Source organism: Pleurodeles waltl, chromosome 6 (assembly GCF_031143425.1).
Source record: "Pleurodeles waltl isolate 20211129_DDA chromosome 6, aPleWal1.hap1.20221129, whole genome shotgun sequence".
NCBI classification, from domain to species: Eukaryota; Metazoa; Chordata; class Amphibia; order Caudata; family Salamandridae; genus Pleurodeles; species Pleurodeles waltl.
The window spans coordinates 1,067,119,246-1,067,141,204 of NC_090445.1; the positions used below are offsets into that span (position 1 = coordinate 1,067,119,246).

The 21,959-nt window shown below is 46.8% G+C and overlaps 1 protein-coding gene across 7 annotated transcripts in view; it reads left to right on the forward strand.

The window, feature by feature from the left end:
- The window catches only part of HSPG2 (heparan sulfate proteoglycan 2), a 933,800-nt gene that overhangs the window by 792,895 nt on the left and 118,946 nt on the right, over window positions 1–21,959 (forward strand). For all 7 annotated transcript variants that reach the window (XM_069240056.1, XM_069240057.1, XM_069240060.1 and 4 more), the window contains 4 exons: window positions 6,853–6,950; window positions 15,389–15,655; window positions 16,998–17,110; window positions 19,111–19,258. In XM_069240056.1, coding sequence (XP_069096157.1) covers window positions 6,853–6,950; window positions 15,389–15,655; window positions 16,998–17,110; window positions 19,111–19,258 — 626 coding nt within the window. The remainder of the gene's footprint in view (window positions 1–6,852; window positions 6,951–15,388; window positions 15,656–16,997; window positions 17,111–19,110; window positions 19,259–21,959) is intronic.

Here is a 21,959-nt window from a genome sequence, read left to right on the forward strand (position 1 = left end):
GGCTAGTAGGGTTGAGGACATGTCAGTAGCTGCTCCTCAGTTCTTGCTTTTTGCAACTATTCGGTGTCCTCCTTCTTGGGTTCAGAGAATCTGTCTTCCGGTGAGCCACCTAGATACTCAATTTAGGGACATTTATGGGTGTGTAGTATAGTAGCCAATGGGCTACTTAAACATGGGGTGTCTACACCACCTATATGACCACTTCTTTTGGGGAGTGGACATATTCCTATCCCAGAAAGCCTAGTTCCAACCAAAAACAAGATGGTGGAACCCTTCCTTGAGTGTCCACTTTGGGTAGCCCACCTTAGGCATGTGTCTAACCCAGAGGTGGTACACGCCTACAGCCTAAACTGATTTTCACACCTGTCCTGGTGCCAAATGTGCCTCAGGGCAGGGGGTGGCTATGCCAAGGGCTGGGGGAGCATGGGTTTGCATACCAAAGGCAGCATGGTCGTTGAAGGCCTTGGCCTTGGAATGCAGATCTGCTAGCCATCCTGCTAGAGTGGGTGATAACACCCCGCTCCAGAACAGGCTTTGTTTCTGACCTCTGAGAGCATGGGCTCTCAGCTCCAGGGGGTCAGAAACCTGTCTGTGTTGGAAGGCTGGTTGAGACCAGCCAGCCAACACACTCAGAGACTAGTGGGGTTGAGAAGGCACCTCTAAGTTGCCCTCTGGGTGCATGTCACAAAGAATTTGAGGCTGGCATCAGCCTGGATTTATTAAGATGAGGTATTTCATCCCAAACAGCATAGGGTTTAGTAAAGCCTTTATGTGAATGGTGAGTGTCCGGCACGTACCTTAAGATTACTTCCCTGCTCACTTGCAATGGTCAGCAATGGGGCCTGGGCACCACAGGGTCATATCTGCTTGTGAAGATAGGACCACACATTAAATATAAAGCACCCTGCCTTAGGGCTCCACGGCTTGCTATTGGGTGACTTACATGTATTTAGATGCAGTGCTGGGGACCTGGCACACGATGGGTGTGCCATTTGGCGTTTTCACCTTGCTTGTACCAGGGCATGCAGACTGCAATGGCAGATGCGTGCATCTCGTTTTTAGGGGGTTCCCTGAGGGTGTCACAATACCTGCTACAGACCTTAAGGACCCTCTCTCCTACCCAAAAGCTAGGTACTGGGTTACTACTTACTAGGGACTTACACAGTTAGAGGAGTGTGCCATTGTTACCTGTTTTAAAAGAAAGAGCACTGGCACTGGAGATCTGTTTAGCAGGGACCCAGTGCACCTCAGTCGAAAAATCTCCGTACCAGTGGGCACAAATTCGGGAGTGGCCATGTAAAAAGGGGCCCTTTCCTACAATGAGGTTGCTGAATCTTGGACAGAGAGATTGGGCACTTATATGATCACTGTGAAGCTTGTTTACTTGTAAAGGGAATAGGTGGTTGGTCTCTTGAAACTCCCGTTCTAATCATTTCGTCTCGCTAATGGAACTTAATAACTTGTCACTTAACCTTATATTTGTTTATAAGATTCAAGGGGGTGTTTATGTCAGAGTCTTAAGAGGCAAAAATCATATTTAAAAATAAAGTCAGAAGTTTCGCCTCATATTTACTTTGAAATAACGGGGCTTGACTCTTCACTTCAAGGCTGTTTGACCCTTAATTAGTGAAACACATATCTGATACAGACTTCTAGCTGCAGAATTCTTAACTTCGAATTCTCTGCAGTTATCAGACTGGATCCAGAAGATTTTTTGTGATTATCCCTGTGTGCTGTTAGGTGGCAGAAGTGTCTGCTTCACCTACATAGGCACAACCTCCAGCCAGCGCAGATCCGAAGAGAGCTACCCCTCTGTCACTTTTGTACAGGATTTTTTCAATGTTTTGTTGACCATTTTTGAGTTTTTTTTACCCGCTGGTGTGTTAGGCAAGATGTTATTGAGGAAGACCGGTTTTAAACCTTGTGGCTGCTTTCACCACACTATGTTGGTGATGGACCCATACCTCGGATGCCTGTGTTGTCTGGAGCGCGATCACAACTGGAAGTCATGCTCTGACTGCCGAGTCATGACCCTGAAGGCTTTGAAAGAGCTGTTCCTCCAGCTGCTTGCGGCCCGACGAGCAACTCCGCATTGCGTGACTCCTTGGAGGTCTCGATCCCAGTCAAGTGCAAGGTCCCAGGATCGTTCGAGGAATTCCAAGCCCTCTTTGTCCCACTCAGTTGTTGGGACTTTCTGGGGAGAGGCAAAAGAAACACAGGAAGTCAACGTGTGCCTCAACTACTTCTCGCCTGTCGACCAATGCGACAATGGAATATCTGTGTTCGGGGCATGGTTCTTTGAAGCCTACCCCAGGGCCGATTCCATGCCTCTCTCTCTTTCTGGGAACAACCCCCTCTCAGACAAAAGATCTGGCCATCTGCCTCATTTTTTAGCGTACCAACCCCTCAGGAGTCAGGACCCACGCGGTCAGACGGAGCCTCATCTGGTTCTGCACCGGCCTCTCTGACCCCAGCTCCTATGGGCCCCCATGGATCGATCCTATCATGCATCTGGATGTGCCAGTTGTGCTACTGCCAACCTCCGGTGCTGCGGGCACCCACCAGCAGAGCCAGCACCATTGTAATCCCTGAATCTGACACTGAGCCAGAGCCGCGTTGAATGACGCGAATTCCGGCGCCAAAAGAACCCTTCTTAGCTAGGTCGGTGCCTCAGCCTGATACTGAAGGGCTAGGCCTCGGAGAAGAATGGGAGCGGTCACCGGACCATTTAGAATACCAGTCAGAGGAGCAGGGAATGGAATGGTGTGACGAACTGGGTGATGCCAGCGGACTGGACAGACCTCCAGATTCCAACATGCTTTCTCCCCTTTCAGTGTTTATGATGAGGGAGCTCCCTATGCTATGGTGGTGAAGAGGGCTTCTGAGGTCCTGGACCTCGAGTTACCCTCAGTGGCAATCAAGACTAATATTGATGGAGGTGCTACATCCGTGCGCTTCCTCATCTGAACCTTTGCTCCCTTTCAACAAAGCCCTCACTGATGTCCTACTGGGAACCTGGTCCAATACCACCACAGGGGGTCCTGTGGATAGGACGATTGCTCACCGCCTCACCCCAGGGGACCCAAGTTTCCTCACCCAACACCCTATCCCAGAGAGATTGGTGGTCTAGGCTTCCAGGTGGCATATGTGGGCTCTGCAGGGGGACTTGAAGATCCAGTGGACGCAGCATCATGGGACTCTCTCCGACATGATCCAGATCTCAGAGGGAACTGCAAAGGACCTGCATTGGTGGCTAACAAAATGCGATTAGGTCAGAGGCAGACCACTCTCCCCCAACCAGATTTCTCAGTAGTGACTGAAGCGTCACTCCTGGGATGGGGCTGCCACATGGGAGAGATGGTGGTCAGAGGACTCTGGTATCCAACGGCTTCCGGATGCCACACAAACATGCTAGAACTCTGTGCGATCTGACTGGCATTGAAAGCCTTTCTACCCTCTATCAAGGGAAGGCTAGTGCAGGTGTTCACAGACAACACCACCGCATGTGGTACTGCAACAAGCCGGTCGGGTGGGGCTGTGGACCCTCTGTCAATAGGTCCTGAGCCTCTGGGCATGGCTGGAGTGATTCAACATGTGTTAAGTTCCCTGAATGCTAGAGCAGCCTAACTCAGCCTTCGATTCCTAGCAGATCACAAGTAGCGTCTCCACCCTCCTGCTTAGATCTGTTCCCCTCTGCTGAGAATGTGCAATGTCAGCAATTTTGCTTGCTGGAGTTTCCAAGGTAGCACTCGCTCAGAGGTCCTTTTCGTCTTGAGTTGAGCTCAGACCTCCTGTACACCTTTCCGCCCATACCCATCCTGCCCAGAGTTCTCAAGAAGATCAGGAACAACTGGGCCCAAGTCACCCTTGTGGCTCCGGGCTGGGGGTGGACAGTCTGGTATCCCAAGCTACTTAACATGAGTGTTTTTCCTCTGATCAGACTGACCCTTCAGGAGGATCTTCTGTTGCAGCACCTGTCATCTCGCTGCCTTTTTGCATGGAGATTTAGAAGCAGCAGTTGACAGCTTTCGTACTTCCTCCCAGAGTCTGTAATGTTATTCTGTCAGCCGGTGGAAACGATTTGTATCATATTGTACAGGAAAGTCTATTAATCCAGTTTCTGCTTCCCTTTCTGATATTTTGCTTTTTATCCTTACCCTTGCCCAGCAGGGCTCTGCTGTGGGCACTCTGAAGAGCTATCTTTCTGCTCTGTCTGCCTTCTTGTGGCTGCCTTACCAACCCTCTTTATTTAAGAACCTATTGTAAATAGATTTCAAAAGGGCCTTGAACATATGTTTCCCCCTTCTCCTTTTATTGTGCCTAATTGGAACCTTAATTTGGTCCTCACATTCTAGATGTTTGTTCCTTTTGAGCCTCTCCACAATTGTCCCTTCTGGCTGCTCACAATTAAAACAACCTTCCTTGTGGTGATTACATCTGCCCGAAGGGCGAGCACACTGCAGGCTTCATCTTCCAGGCCTCCATTCTTTACAGTTTATCTGTGCAAACTGGTGCTACGCACTAGGGCCCCTTTCCTGACGAGTGTGGTAACAGCATTTAATGTGGGCTAGTCTGCCACCTTGCCCACCTTTTCCTCTCCTCCACATTCCTCCAAAGAGGAGGGACTCCACTGCCTGGACCCTAAAACAGTGTTGTCGTTCAAACAAAAGATTTCTGGGTGGACAACAAACTCTTTGTGGGGTATGTTGGTGCCAAGAAAGGTCAGACGGTGCAGAAATGGACCATATCTCAATGGGTCGTTCTCTGCATCAAAATACGGTATGCACTGGTAAAAAAGCAGCCTGCTGAATACTTACGGGCTTATTCCTCCAGTGCTAATGTTGTGACCACTGCATTAGCACGTGGTGTCCCACTCCTGGACATCTGCAGGCAGCAACGTGGGCTTCCCTGTACACGTTTACCAAGCACTACTGCCTGGACAGTCAAGACGGCAAGGACAGGCATTTCTCCCATTCGGTACTGCAGGACTTCCTAGTTTACATATGTCTGCTGACCCACCACCGGGGTTGGTATTGCTTGGGTATCTATTCAGGGCTAAAGAGTCTGCGGCTAGAAGTCTGTACCAGATGAACCGTACTTACCTTCGGTAAAGCATTTTCTGGTAGAAACAGTATCTAGTGTCGCGTAGGCTCTCATTATTCTAATGAGACTACTGGATTTGAGCGGCAGAATCGCCTGCGGTGTGGGGTACTGAGTCTGAACCCACTACAGGTGACACCTGTCAGCCTAATCCTGGTTTTGCTCCGGCTAACTAGCAGTACCTCACCTCTACCCAAGAGCAGGGATGATTGGGCAGCTGAGCACATAACACAATTGACTCCTCAGGGAACTCGTGGTCACTCAGATCGCATCCATTTATTGCTGTTACATTAGTCTCACGTATACAAGGACAATCAGAGGTAGTGTATGTTTCAGTAAGGTTTTAATGAAGCAACTGCATCTTAGATAATATAGCATGTACTGCAATAACCAGGACGATGAAGCATGACAGGATTAAAATTGTGACAAGGAGAGTGAAGCATAAAAATAACGCTACCATATTGTCACTAGAGTCCCTAATATAACTCCTACCTAGGCTATGTTAGAGCACAGCATGTTAAGCTCTAGTTCTGCCCTTCAGGTTCCCCTAGGAAGACATCATCCCCCATACCTGAGCAAGAGGCCTGTAGCGAAGCGTTCAGCAGTCAGCATACAGTCGTGGTCATGTGGCTGGAATCGCCCTCTAACATGTATGGGACAGAGAAGTGTTTTTATAATAAAACAGCTGATGTTCTGAGAAAATGTCACTACGTAAGGATGTGTATGTTTATATGAACACCAGAGACAAAACGTTACCACGTTTACTGGCAACCTATCTTACTGCAGCCTTGAGAAAAGCACAGAGTGAAAGAAATGTCTTGTTTAAGAACGCAGTGCTGGCCTAGGCAAAGAACAGCTAGATAGAGAGAAATAAAACAAGACCGCAAATGTGCCTATCGTTAAAATAATAAACAAAGCTCTGTAAAATATATCTAGGTTAAAGTGCACAGCGGCAGGCCTAGTGTGCTAAAATAACGTGCATGGATCTATAACTAAAATGGTTACACAACACTAGCTGCAGATTGCTTACCGACCCACGCATCCTCCCCCTCTGCTGACATATTTCTAGGTTCAGGGGAGGTCCCTTTTCAAGGCCTCTGTACACATTAGTGTCAGTGCTCTTCATGGCTCCATGCTTCTGGTGTGGAAAGTTGTGAAAGGTAACTGACAGCACACAGAGGTGGCGCCTACATAGTGGAAGCGGACCTCAGTTCCGGCGCGGGCAGCGCCAATGACGCCACATGGAGCTGACCGATGCCTCTTACTGGCACACAGCGGTACCTTCAAAAAATCTTCTGGATCCAGTCTGATGCCTGGGGAGAATCCAAAGGTAAGAAATCTGTGGTAAGGTATTGTTTTTATCAGATAATGCGTTAGTGAAGGTAAGTAACTTTTTCATTAAGCAGCATCATCCTCTGATATGTGGGACATGATTGTGAACCCATGTTCACTAAGTTAGTAACTTTGTAAGAAATGCATTTGCCTATTGGGATCTCTAAATGGGATTGGGTGATTGAATAGCATTCGTTTCACTATGCAAGATTTCTTGGTTAATGCTGTTGTGCTACAGCTGACTATACCTATCTACGGAAGACAGTGTATCCTGTTTCCGAGTCCGCAGAGGTAATTGGCATAGGATCTCGATTAGCTGGGAAGTATGGATGGTATGCCTATTGGACACATTAGGCTTAGGGAAGTGACACCTGCATCCATGTATTTTTTTTTTAACTTGTGCTATCTTTTGCCCTGCAGGATCCCAAATCTGAATCGTGCAAGTGAAGGAGTCTACACCTGCAGAGTGATCAGCTTCTCTGGACAAGCCCAAGACAGCGCCAAACTGGTCATCCAAGGTAAAGAATGAAGCTGATAGAGCTGCAAGGCTGTCATTCAGTCAGTCAGATTGCTCCATTAGATTATTTGTTACTGGAGCTCCCTGTCCTTCCACAACCAGTGAAGGTGGCCACCTGAAAAATGAATCTATTGCTATCTAAGTTATATGCACAAACAGTGTTGAAATGGTATATACTGATTAAGTTGCAAATGAAGGAAGACCAAACGTGAGTCATAGCTATTTACGGAGACCATGAAAACGTGTACACCTCAGGACAGTAATATCCCTTGATAAGGTTGTGCTGCATTTAATATATGTCAAACAAATTAGTTCGACTTCATATTCCCTTTCAAAACAGACAAATGTAAATGAAATCCCTCGGGTGCTTATGCTTTTCATATGTGAAGGAGGGAGAACACTCAGGCAACAGCTGCACCAAGGGAAAACACCACCCAAAGGGCTCCCAAATCACTGCACACCACCGTCATCGCCACCACCACTCCTGCTACCATCCGCAATACTACTACTACAAGTCATAAGTGAGTTGGGCATTGAGCCCTGAGGCTCAGCCAGAGAGACTATAAAATCCGACCCAAGCCGCATTCACTGAGAAGCCCGGACTCTGAGAGAAATCTTCTGGTCTGGAAAAGCCTTGAGTCAAGGGCACCGAACCTCAAGTTGGAAAGACTCCAGCCAAGCCGCTGAGCTTTGAACCACCACACTAGGTACCAAAACCCTTAACCCATGGGCTCGCGATTGAACAAGCTCTTTTGCTTATAGAGCTGCAAGATATCCTGAACGTAAAACAAAGATCAGTCTACATCCACCCATCTTCTAGGAAAAAAAATATATATCCTGGCACTTGCTACCACCACAGGAGAGTCAGGCCCTACTGTAATTGTCAGAATCCCATTTGGAAAGCCAACTGGGAAGCAGGAATTAAAGGGCCCAGCAATGGGGTTGGGGCCTTTTACTCCTGATATCCTGGGGTCTGACCTATCATGGGTCCTGCGTAACTGGGCCAAGTACTCTCCCTATCAGCACTTGACTCTCTGGTATTGTGGGTCCAGCAGTCCTAGGCTGTTTAAGGGGGAAGCAGGTGTGAGGCATACACAGGCTAAGGACTCAGATACACATGGTAACAGCAGTAAGATGATTGTCCAGCCAAATACTTGTTTTTTTATGAAAAAAGGAGTAATTTAATGTGGTTGCACAAAGCATAGAATCAACACACTAAGGACCTGATTTAGAACTTGGTGGAGGGGATTACTCCGTCACAAACATTTTATCTTATGGGGATTGGAATACCCTGGATGGGATATCTGTCATATTTGTGACAGAGTATTCCATCTGCCATGTTCTAAATCAGGCCCCAAGTCATCTCTAGAACGTTTTAAGTTGAGCATGCTAGCACCATCTTGGGTGGAATCCCAGAGTCTCTCTGTCCCATCTAGAGGGGTTGTTACTAACAATTATGTACTGGAAAAGACTCCCAGATACAGCCTCCACTAGTCCCCACACAACAAAATCTGTCTCATCTTAAGAGTAAATGCTGGCAATGTTTGGGTGCTAGGTTTGTGCAAATCCCCAGCAGGCCTGAGGGCCTGGAACAGTCTTACCAGGCCCGATGGCAGTGGCAATCCCGGTAGAACCAGTGCTCTCCTTTGCGATCTCTGGTCCCAGGATGCTGATGGCCCGTGACCTCTCATGGTCTTTCCCAATGACATGTTGGCCTCATGACAGCACACATCTGTGGCAATCATTCTTGCCTGGCTTCTGCTGTAATCTGTAAGAGTTTCTCCTGGCTTTCTCTGCACGATAAGCTAGGACAACAGGACTGACTCATGGTTTCCCCCCTTCTTGGTCACACAGGGTTTGCTGACTTTAAAGCCTACATTGTTGACTGCCTGCGCTTTAAGGTGGCCCCCTTCGAGGTCGCATGGGGATTGCCAACGTTGGTGCTTACACGGGTGATGGCCCACACTTCAGAGTTGCCACCTCATTCCACTTTCTGATCACACCGAGGTCACTTACTTTGGTGTTAACATGGGTGGTGGCTTACACTTCAGGGTGGTCCCATTCATGGCAACGCAGGGGTCTTTAACTACGGCCAGATTAGTCCTGGTCCCTTAATATACCTCCGCAAAAAAATAAAAAATTGTTGTCCAGAGATTTTTATTTTTGATTTGTGTTTTTGTATCATTAGAGAAGTAATTTAGCTTGGGTATACATTGCTAATCCGGGCTGCTTTTTCTGGAAGACATTTTTTAAAATGCAGATATGTTGCAGTGATGATGTAATATTTCAGGAACCTTTGAAACCTATATACTTCATTTTGGTGTCAAAACACAGGTTTTGGGGGTCAAGTTGTCTTATAGAGTCAGAAAATAACTCTTCAGTGCAACCCTTCATTTTCCCAAGTGGCACTATAAAAGAGGAAGAAGAAACCTATATAGAAATGAAACAAATAATAATGGTATTTAATCCTTTTATGTATAGACCAAACAATATTTATGATCTGAATATGAAAAATAAAAAAGTTTCACTCCTGTTTTAGACACATTTCATAGTTCATTTTATTTCTGCAATCGCTTAACCCAAGATAAATGATTCAAACACACAATTCACAAATGAAACTCTCTAGACAACAATTTTTTTACGGAGGTATATTTGGGGGCTGAAATTAGATCGGATGGGCAGCCCACACTGCTTCAGCTGTTCCAACCAGATCAGGCATCTCACTCTTCCCTCACTGGGATCCACTCTCCAGGGTCTCTCCTCCTCCAAGGGTCCACTGGTTTTGGCAAGCAGGCTCAGGACACCTCTTCTTGACTTCCTGAGTGATGTGATGACCCTTCACCAACCTGGGAGACTAGCAAACCTGTTCCAGCAGCTAGACGTTTTGGTAATTTTCTTTCTCCTAATAAACAGTACTGTTCAACAACTTGTAGGCTGCTGTTTCCACCTTTATAGTCCAACTCCATACACAAATTTTATTTAGTGTTGATACTTTGAAATTTGGATTGTGTGTTTCAGCTTCTTTGAAGTGCTCTCTCCTCTGCCCTGTACTTCATCAAATAGACAGTGTAGAAAGCTGGCTCTGTGGATACTATATCAAAATGAGATATAGTGTGCACAGCGTCCAGGCATTCCCCAAGAGGCTTGACAGAGGCAATAATAGATCATACTAATGCTCTATTTGTGGTAGTGTGGTCGAGCAGTTAGGCTTATCAGAGGGTAGTGTTAAGCATTTGTTGTACACACACAAGCAACAGACGAAACACACACTCAGTGACTTAACTGCAGACCAATAGGATTTTAAATAGAAAAATATCTTTGCTACTTTATTACTAGAACCACAAGACTCAGAAGTAAATACTGTTGCAGGTAAGTACTTAGGATAGACATCAATGTAACTTTGTTTCACTTTAGTCAATTAAACAGATTTTAAAGAAAACAGAGTATCTATTTTAAAAGCGGACACTGCATTTTCAGAACAGTTCCTGGGGGAAGAAAATAAAGTACACTTTTAGAGGTAAGTACACGACTTACAGTTCCAGTCTCTGGGTTATAGGCAGTCCACCGTTGGGTGTTGAAGTCAACCCCAAACACCCACCCTACAGCAACACGGGCCGGCCAGGTGCAGAGGTCAAAGTTGAGCAATTCTAACGTGGGCTCCTATGGAGACAGGGGTTACTCGGATTTTGGTCTGCCAGCCGGTAAGTACCTGCTGCTCAGAGGGCAGACCAGGGGGGATTAGAGAAGCACTGGAGGGGCCTCAAGTAGGCACCAAACCCACACCCTCAGCACCACTGGGGTGGGTGGGTGCAGGGTGCAAACAGGGCATCGGGTTCCCAATGAAACTCTGGGGGGGGCCCCGGGGGTCACTCAGGCGCTGCAGGCGAGGTCTGGGAAGGGGGATGTCTCGAGCACACATCCGGTCGGACAGGGAAGAGGGCTGCCTGTTGATCGACGCTGCACGGGGTGTCGATTTCTCCCATCCCTGAGGGCTGCGGGTGCAGTGGGTCCTTCGTCGTCCGTTATCTTCGTCCAGGGCAGTCGCGGTCAGGGCGGTCCTCAGGATTCCCTCTGCAGGCGTCGTCATGGAGGGTTGGAGAGGTCAACCCATGGTGGGACTTGGTCACCAATGCCTGGGGGTCCTCTCTGGTCAGTTGGGCGACCTGGACTCGGGCCGTGGGCATCAGATGCAGAGTGGTTAGGACTCGTGCTTCTGGAGTGAGGTGGGAGTCCTTCATTAGAGGTTTCTTCCTCTGTTCCTTTTTGGACAGGGCCACTGTCCACGGGAGTTCTTGATCCTCTGTGATGCAGGCAGTGCTCTGCAGGTTTTTCAGAGGTTGTTGGACCTGCAGGACGCATCACTTTTCTCTTGAAGCAGGAAACAGGCCTGTAGGGCTGGGGCCGAATCAGTTGTTGTCTCCTTTCCTTCGCTACTGGGTTTTCTTCTAAGCAGTCCTCCTTCTTGTGAGGTCGTCAGAAATCTCCCTAGCTTGGTTCTGGGAGCCCTTAAATACAAGCTTTAGGGGTGTTTTTAGGGGTTAGAGGACAGTAGCCAATGGCTACTGTCCCTGAGGGTGGCTAAACCCTCCTTGTGCTCACTCCCTTTGGGGAGGGGAGCCCATTCCTGTCCCTGTTGGTCCCTGTCCTCCAAACCAAGATGGAGGATTCTGCAAGGAGGGGGGGAGCAGTTAAGATCTGGACACCTTAGGGGTGGTCCTGGCTGAGGTGGTGACTCCTCATTGTTTTTCCTAATTATCCCTCTGGACTTGCCGCCAAAAGTGGGGGCTTTGTCCGGGGGCTGGGCATCTCCACTACCTGGAGTGCCCTGGGGCATTGTAACAAGGAGGCCTGAGCCTCTAAGGCTCACCGCTAGGTGTTACAGTTCCTGCAGGGGGTAGGTGTGTATCACCTTCACCCAGTGCAGGCTTTGTTTCTGGCCTCAGAGAGCACAAAGGCTCTCATCCCAGAGGGTCAGAACCTTGCCTCTCAGTGGCAGGTTGGCACAGACCAGTCAGTCCTGCACTGAAGGATTAAGTAAAATACAGGGGGCATCTCTAAGATGCTCTCTGTGTGCATTTTTAATAAATCCAACACTGGCATCAGTATGGGTTTATTTTTCTGAGATGTTTGATACCAAACTTCCCTGTCTTTAGTGTAGCCATTATGGAACTGTGGAGTTTGTTTTGAGAAACTCCCAGACCATATGCTTAATATGGCCACACTGTACTTACAGTGTCTAAGAATGGACTTAGACACTGTAGGAGCATATTGCTCATGCAGCTATGCCCTCACCTGTGGTATAGTGCACTCTGCCTTAGGGCTGTGAGGCCTGCTAGAGGGGGGACTTACCTATGCCACAGACAGTATTTTGTGTTCATTGCCTTTTTCTCCCCACCAACACACACAATCTGCAATGGCAGTGTACATGTGTTAGGTGGGGGTCCCTTAGGGTGGCACAACACATGCTGCAGCTCTTAGGGACCTTCCCTGTTCACAAGGCCCTTGGTACCACTGGTACCTTTTACAAGGGACTTATCTGTGTGCCAGGGGTGTGCCAATTGTGGAAACAATGGTACATTTTTAGTGAAAGAACACTGGTGCTGGGGCCTGGTTAGCAGGGTCCCAGCACACTTCTCAGTCAAGTCAGCATCAATATCAGGCAAAAAGTGGGGGGTAACTGCCACAGGGAGCCATTTTCCTACAATCCTCTTCACCAAGGCCCAAGGGCGACTGTTGCAGGGGTGTCCTTTGGTATTGAGTTTCTGTGCCTGTGAGTGCTTGCAGTAAAGGGGTCTTGTGGTCTGAGGCTGCATGTGTTAGGGAGTCCAGGAGGGGTGAAACCACAGTGGACTCGAGCTCAGGAGAGCTGGGGGATGTTATCACTAGGGACCTACTTCAGATCAAGACGTAGATGAAAGGTGCAGTGGTTGCTTCTGGTGCCAGGTTTCTCTCACCAAAGAGGCTGTGGGAGACGGGGCCTGCATGCAGAGGCTGAAGACGACTTCGGGGAGTCCAGGAGGGATGAAACGACGGTGGACTCGGATTCTGGGGAGCTGGGGAACCTTGATGGCACCAGAGCTCCACTCCCACTCAGGTCGGTGACAGCGGGTGCAGCGGGGACTTCAGGCATCAGGTACTTGTGGTTCCGGAGGCTTCAGAATCCTTTCTTTAGAGTTGGTTGGGGAGCAGGTCCGCTACTCACCGGTGTCTTGAGTCTTTTTGTCGAAAATGAGTTGGTCAGTGATATTTGTCTATGCCTTTCCTCTACCAGGTGAGGAAGCTCAAACATCAGTGGCTCATTCCAAAAGCACCAACGTAGGCAAGACAGTCCTGGTTCTGAGGACTTGTGGAACTGATAATACATCCACATGAGAATCTTCTTATTAGGGCAGATCGTCTGGCCAGGCACCATTGACTGCCCGGGCATCCAAATGTCAGCAAAATAAGCTTTGTGATTTGGCACCTAAGCTCATAGAGTTTGAGTGTCTCAAATTACCTGAGCCATTTATGCAAATTCTATGGGAGGCCTGCCAGCTCACTGCATGGAAGTGCATTGCTACTTTCCTAAAAATACACAGCTTACGAAAGCTTTGGTCCAACAACAAATCAACCATTGTCTGCACCTTGAAAAGTCAGGGTGTGCATGCACATTTTGGCTACACTTAGCAGCAATTGCTGCTTATATGCAAAATAGAGAGCACACTTCTGTCTTTAAAAGTCCTACCATTAATGCATTCATAGAGTGCTTAAAGAGACTAGTTCCTCTCAGGGCTTCACTGGTAACTTTGTTGAGGCCTAATGAAGTGTTTGCGTGGCTCATGGATCCATCTTTTGAGCCACTTCGGTCTTGTGCAATCAGTTCCTTTCTTGGAAGCTATCTTTTCTAATTGCAATCACTTCCCTAAGAAGAGTCCGTGTATTGCAAGCACTAACTGGAAGAACCTTTCATTCAGGTTCACAAGGGAATTCGTCTTGAGGCATCTTTTGCCTTGTTTGCCAAGCACACTTCACAAGATCGAAATGGGTTATGTTGGCTTTCTTGTGTAATTTACCATTTGCAGACACATGCAAAGGTTAACACCACACACCTTTACTAAACACTGTGTATATTCAAACCTTTCAAGGAGCTCAAGTTGGCCAAACAGTCCTTAAACACAAATTTGCCTCGTCACCTTTCTAGCCATCACTTGTTGGTGGGCACTCCTTTATAGTCTATGCAAAACATGTGATCTACATCAGCAAATGCTACAAACGCAGACTGTTATTTACCAGTACTGTTGGTTTGTAACTTGTAGTATTTTAGGTTCATATATATCCACCCACTCCCTGGAAGTCAGCCAATGCTCCAGATGTTTTTATTTTATTTTCTTTATGCAAGGTACCCCGTAACTTTCAGCTGCACCAGCTTCACACAGTACCCTTACCTGTTGAGGTGTGTGTGTGTGGTGTTAATACAATCTGAGGTGAAGCCTTTGCCATCTTACATTGTGGACTAAAAGGTGGGGGTCACAAGACATCTTGTGACTTAAGACTTCTTCAAACAAAAACAACTTGAAACACCCATGCCCAACACTAGATGCAGGAGTGTGCAGTGCATGTGAATCTACAGCACTAAAAATTGCAATCAGATAGTTACAGCGTAAGTAAAGTTCTGGATAAAGGTATGGTGTCTAAGAGCATGCTTAAATTATAAACTCTGGTTTTAGGCTTGGGAGTAGTCTTGGTGTAGGGGGGAATGTTGATTGTACACTGGTGTATAGTTTCCATTCAGTCTATTGAGGGTAATTCTTGTGGCCCTCTGTAGGTGTCATAGGGAATACAGTTGATAGTCTTTGATGTCTACTTTCAGAAGTTTTTTAGGAATGTATGCCTTTTGGTTTAGTCCAGTTGGGACTGACCTCCTGCTTGTTTAGTTAGGAATGAATCACTGTGATGACAGAGGTTGCAGTCGTCTCATGTTTTACATCAGTAAATATTTGTCTCACCAATTCAAATTGTGTGATAGATTCTTAACACTGCGATGTTACAACTTTCTTGAAAGAAGGAGATGTTATGCATTCTCTCAAGGTAACCAGGTATCAAGTTTGTCTGACATCCTATGTTGTGTATATACTAAAGACTCTGAACTAGATGAATAACAGGGTGATGGTCTTTCACTGTGATGCCCTGCAGCAACTCAATAATTTGTAATACAAATATAAGCAGGTAGTCTTTGACTTTTGTTCTAAGGCTATTTTACAAACTCGAATTACTCTGCTAGAGAACAAAAGGGAAAAGTTCATCCTTTGGGTTAAAGTAAGGTTACAACAGAGAAAGAGACACTTATGTGAAAACACAATATGTTGGTCTTGGAATAATGTCTTTGAGTGCTGAAGTCTGCTGATACACAGTAAGAAATCTGGTGTAAGCTGCAATCCTGCTTCCTCCTCTCTGCTGCAGCACTTCCCAAGGTGATGATAAATGTTCGGACTTCGGTGCAGACCGTGCTCGCAGGCAATGCGGTGGAGTTTGAATGCCTGGCCATTGGGGACCCTCAGCCCAGTGTCACCTGGAGCAAGGTGGGAAGCCGGATGCCCTCTGATGTCGTCATACAGGGAGGAATGCTGAAGCTTGAGCAGGTGAAGCAGTCAGATGCCGGACAGTACCGCTGCACTGCCACCAACGATGTGGGCACTGTTCATTCGCAGGTCATCCTTCATGTGCAGTGTGAGTTTCTCAAGTGCATGGGGCTAATTTTCATTTATAGTTTGGTGCTAGGCTGCGTCAGGGTCTCTTAGTCCTTTGTGTGAAAAGCATTCCCACTGTTAATAGCATTGATCCAACATATAACATCAGATTCATTACACACCTGTCTGTCTGTGTTATTTTCATACCTTAGTAACCTTTGTTCAGAGGCACTTCTGCTTTAGCTTTTGTAGTTTCAGGGTATGTTTCACTAGCAGAAAGCATCAGCTAAACAGTGTGTGCAGAAAACAAATGGCCATCAGTGCAACCAAGAAATCTGTGAGCTATGGGTGGGGTGAGGATCTTCACTGAATGCTGCCTCTAAACTGAGTACTCCATTAAACCTAAACGTCAGTCCTGATGAAATATGTATTTCAATTACTTAAGGCCGTTTGCATGCTGAAATACACCAAGTCATACTACGTTTTTGAGTATCTCAAAACTGGTTCTCTGTAGAGCGGAATAAGTATTAAAAAAAAAAACAGCCTAGAGTCCACGACAGTTACATTTAGGGGCACTTTGAGGGTGTGGGCAATGTAAGCATTAAGGTAAATATGCTGTCCAGTCCCTTGATAGGGTTTTTTTAAAGCAATTTCTGGCAATTACTGCTGGGAAGGTATGGCACAACTTGGCACTTTGGCAGACAAGCAGCATACACCAGATACCCCTGCTTAGGGACTTGCTTTTGTGCATTATGAATGGGTGGACAGTGTCATCAACTTAAGTTAATTCACATTAAGGGAATTACATTGCTCAGCCCCCGACAGTCCTGGACACAGCACAAGTATTCCTCATTCCTTGTGTCTCTAATTGCGCAGAACGAGAAATACTTGTGCTGCAGTCATTCTGCCTTAATTCCTCCTTTTTCATTTGAGGAAGGCAGATGCAAAATCTGTGGAATTGGGCATAGTTACCCAACAATTTCCATCTGCTTTCTGTAGATTAAAGAAACAAATTTGTTCAGCCCTTGTGACAACCTATAAGAAGTGTGCTGCCTTTCTTGCCTTCTTATTTCTTATCCCTGTCCACGGCTGCTTTTGAATTGTTACTTGTTTCCGTAATAAATCTTTTACCCAGTAGCTTGATCCTTGTTTATTTATGAGAAGCAGTACATTATAGAGGACCATACTGAATAATGTAGTGTTGCCTGTTTCCCACCTATTGTAGCTAATCTTTAATTATTTTCGTCTACCAATGCTTTTCATTAGGATGTCCTGACGAGAAGGTATGTTGTTGTTCTGCATTCTTTAGTACAATTTTAGTCATGTTAGCATCTCCTTATTTGTTATTCACCTGAATGACTGCTCTGTTTGTGTTTGTGCAGCTGTGCCCCAAATTGCTGCCCAGCCGGAAGTCAAAGAGATCACTACTGGTTCAACTGCTGTGTTCCCATGCATGGCCTCTGGCTTTCCTGTCCCAAATATCACGTGGACCAAGGTAAAGCTACCAGAACATCTGTTATTTGTCCTAAGTGATCTCTTTTAATGGCAGAAGACAATCTGAGCTTCAGGAGTCATTCGGTCATTGGAGTGACTTCACAAAAACAGAAAAAATATCTTTATTTTTTATTTCTCTTTTGTTATGTCTCTACTTGCACCTCTGAGTGCTGTGTGGCTCTAATCCTATTTTGCTTGTCACTCAGCTTTGCATATTATGTTTACTTGACTCATTCTTTGTTGTAGTACTTCTTACATTGTTGATATTATTACTTATATAAAGACTTCAATAAAAAATATGAATTCCTAGGTTTATTTGGGGTCACTGCCAGGGAACCTCAGGTGTAGCAGACTGGGGCTTGTTTGTATTGCTCATACCTGACCTTCAGCCGTATAACCCTTGTTTTGCTATATAAGGCCAGCATTCATTTTGTCATTCTTTGTCTGCGCACTAACATGTCACACTTATTGGCACCGCAGGGTCCCTCTTGTAGGTTTAGACCTTATTGAGATATCTAGTTGAGATCATTGTCTGGATAATCTGAGAGCTTCCCCCACCTCCAATCAAGTGATGAATGCAATATACATAGACGTCAAAAAAGCTTTCTGTACCTGCAATTAGAAGTCTTTTGCAATCTGGATTGCTTTGTGACAAAGCCACAATAGTAAACCTGGTCCAGTTCTGTGAAAGAGGTTCTTGGTAAGTGAAATTTATCTTCTAGAAACAGACGATAAGTACTGTGCCAAAGAGATTGAGAACAGGACTAACCCATGACCCTTAATAAGAGCAGCTGTTCCCTGTACTGGAAATAAATGTTCTTCGTATTTTTCCATGTGGTTATTAGATTCATCCTTCTATGAGGCACCAAATGAAAGGTGCATCTTAGAATGACAAAAAAGGAATCACTTGTACAGATGGCACTCCTGGCTTCAGTTTTGATGAACCCAGAAAGTCTCTTCTAAAATGTTTCCTGGCTGCCAGTGGTGGGACCCCTACGAGAAAGGCTTTTTTCCTGTTCTCATTGAGCGGAAGGGGTAAGGCAGGTTTCTTCTAGAGAGTCTCCTGTTGGGTCTTTAAATAAGTTACTCCATTCAGAGGAAGACATTCCAGACACTAGCCTATTCTGCATTAAGGCTGTCCTAATGGTAAACATGTCTTCCATGCAAACACACTCTATTCTTTACCAAGATACCTGTTAGATTGTAGCACCTATGTGCTTCCCAACCACACTACTAGAAGGTTAGACAGTGTACCATATTCATTTTGTATAAGCCCACATATTGACTGTGGAGAAGATTTAGACCGAACTGAGCAGACTCCATGATATATTCATGAGCTTGCTGTGGTCATTGAATTCTCCTAGTGGACCTCCAACTCTGACAGACTTTTACAGATCTAGTATTTGTTTTATGACAGGTTTTTAAAATAGACCCTGCCTGCTATTGTGAACATGGAGTTGCAGGACTGCTGCCAGCTGAGCTAGTGCCCTATTCACAATTACATGCGTGACAGAGGAGGGTCATGGGCGGCGTCATTTGCTGCATGTAACCCCCTTGCCTTGAATAAGAGTGGTGGTGTATTCTGTGAACACCCCCAACTCATCCAAGGGTTGGGGGAGCTGTCTCCTCCCCATTGCCTTTGCTAATGATGAAGGGCTCTTATACTGATTCTTCCCACCTTTCCGAAGGCCAGACGGTATTGGGAGGGGATATTAAGCTCCCTCCCACCACCTTGTTTTGGGGATTGATGATTTATTCCAAGAACCCCCTCCTGCCAGGTGTGAGATGGGAAGGTCTAACATATCCCATCATGCCCATGGTTTCTTGGTTTGACAGTTCATTAGATGCGTGTGAAGATTTCCAGTCTCATATTTGATTGCCAGCTTGTATTTTCCCTAGATAGGACAAAGATGGGTTATTGACCTGAGCAATAAACGTTATGATGATTCGTTTTTTGCGCACTACAAAAATGATTGACTTACTGTATGCACATTATTTCAGCTGGAAGGCGATCTCCCAAAAGAAGCCACCATAGAAGACAACGTGATGACGATTCCGTCAGTCAGACTTGAGCATGCAGGCACTTACGTTTGCACAGCAGCCAATCGTCAAGGACGGGTGACTGCCTTCTCCATGCTGAAAGTTAGAGGTAAGTGAACCTTGGTGCTACACAAAGTCTTCCTGAATAAGTTGACAAATGCAAGAAGTGTGCAGAATGCACTGCATCCTATGACAATCTTGAAATTCAGTCCTATGGTAGAAAAATGTATTAGCATTTGCTCAGCATTTGAATATTCCTAAGTCGTCTGACTGGATCTGTAAACTTTTCAGCAGTACCGCTGCGTGCCATCAGGTGGTGACGCCATTCCGGTCAGGAAATGAAATGCAGAGCCTATACAGGTGCCACCAGTGCACAAGGACATCAGTTCATTTCTTTTTGTTCCACCAGATGCGGATCCAGAACTCCCTTAATGTCATCAGAGACCTTTAGTTTGAAATTTTTCCTTTGTCGTGCCCCAAAACAACAGGTTTTATGCCCTGTAGGGACTGTCGTAAACAAATGTCTGAAAGATCCCTACCTGGTGTACTTGTGCTGTCTGCAGTCGGGCCATGACTCAAGTGCCTGCAGCGACTGCTCGTTGATGAACTCGAAGGTCATCGGGACTGCGAAGTGAACCTTTACATCTCCAAGCATAAAAAGACTCTGTATCACATTTCACCTCAAAATTTTGATCACGGTCCTGAAACCGACGAAGCCACTCTAGAGGCCGGTCTTCGTTACGGTCCAAACTGTCAGGTAAGTCATAAAAGAAGCACAAGACATTGAAACAGGACATATGCCCGAACTTGGTGTGGGGGTGGGGTTTAGCACCACAACTCTGGACGTTGCTCCTCAAGTCGGTCAACTTTGGAGCCGATCCCACAGCTGGTTCCGACACAACCTGAGTTTCTGTGGTATGCGTCCATGCCACATCAGTTTAAAAAGTTCTGTGCAGCTGTAGTAGGAAACCAGGCTATGTGCAGGTTGTCCCCCCACTTTTTGCCCCCATTTGAACTACTGGATGCTGGTTTTTGACTTTGACATTGCACTGAAGCCTGCTAACCAGACTCTGTGCCATTGTTCTTTCCCCTAAAAACAAAGGGGGTCATCCGCCTGCCAGGATCTGACCGCCATGCGGCCGCCAATGCGGCCGCACCCCCGCCGCGGCCATTTGGAGATCCCCGCTGGGCCGGCGGGCGGAAACCTGGTGTTCGATGGCATATGTTGCTGCAGATACACATGTTTGGCACAGTCCGCTGCCTGGTGTTGGGCTCGGAGTATTACAAGTTGTTTTTCTTCGAAGAAGTCTTTTTTGGTCACGGGACCGAAGGACTCCTCCCTCTTCGGCTCCATTGCGCATGGGCGTCGACTCCATCTTAGATTGTTTTTTTCCGCTGTCGGGTTCGGACGTATTCCTTTTCGCTCCGTGTTTCGGTTCGGAAAGTTAGTCAGAATCTCGGAAGAAAGCGTCGGTATTGTTCCGTTCGGTATCGGGATAGTTAGGTACATCGACACCGATCATCGGAAGACTTTGGGGTAGCTTCGATCCCCCCATCGGGGCCTGGTCGGCCCGACCGCGTGCGACATCGAAGCCGATGGAACGGACCCCGTTCCGTTTCTGCCCAAAATGTCACAGTAAGTATCCTTATACAGATCAGCACTTGGTCTGTAACTTGTGCTTGTCCCCCGAGCACAAGGAGGATACCTGTGAGGCCTGTCGAGCCTTCCGGTCCAGAAAAACACTCCGGGACCGAAGAGCCAGGCGTCAACAAATGGCGTCCACGCCGACAAAACAACGTTTCGACGACGAAGAGGAAACATTCTCGGTTCCGGAATCAGAATCCGGAGACTCCGACGTCGAACAACAGCAACAAACTGTGAGTAAGACGTCGAAAAGTAAATCCATCGACAAACCGAAAGCCCAGGGGACGCCACTGCCAACAGGCCATGGCTCGACCCATAAAACAGGCGACCCGTCGAAGGCGCCGAAAAAGGGCACGCCCATAGCGAAGACACCCGACTCCGGTCGAGAGACCGCCATGGAGCAACCTCGGAGCCGAGAAAGCGGCTCCGAGAGACAAAAACAAGATACCGGCACCGAAAAACATCGGCACCGAGAATCCATGCCGAAAGGAACAAAAATTCTGTCGGTGCCGAAACCGAAAAAAGATTCTCTCTCGGCGCCAAAAAATACCACACCTTCATCCTACTCAGAGGAACAAGGAATAAGTGGCCAAATGCACAGATTTGGACAAGAGCTCCAAAGTGTAGAATCAGACTACACACAAAAGAGACTGTACATCCAGCAAGACACAGGGAAGATATCAACCCTTCCCCCAATAATAAGGAAAAGAAGGATGAGTCTCCTCAAGGATGACGCACAACCACAAGCCAAAGTGGTTAAAAAAGTCACGCCTCCGCCCTCTCCACTACAACAGGCATCGCCGGCACAAACACCGCCACAAATGCACTCACCAGCGCAAACTACCATAAGTCAAGATAATCAGGATCAAGACGCTTGGGACCTATACGACACCCCAGTGCCGGACAATGATCCAGATTCATACCCCACAAAGCCGTCACCGCCAGAGGACAGTACCTCATACTCACAACTGGTGGCTAGGGCTGCAGAATTCCACAATGTCCAACTGCATTCAGATCCTATAGAGGATGACTTTTTATTTAACACCCTCTCGGCTACACATAGCCAATATCAATGTCTCCCAATGCTACCGGGGATGTTACGGCACGCAAAACAAATTTTTGAAGAGCCCGTAAAATCAAGAGCCATCACCCCAAGGGTGGATAA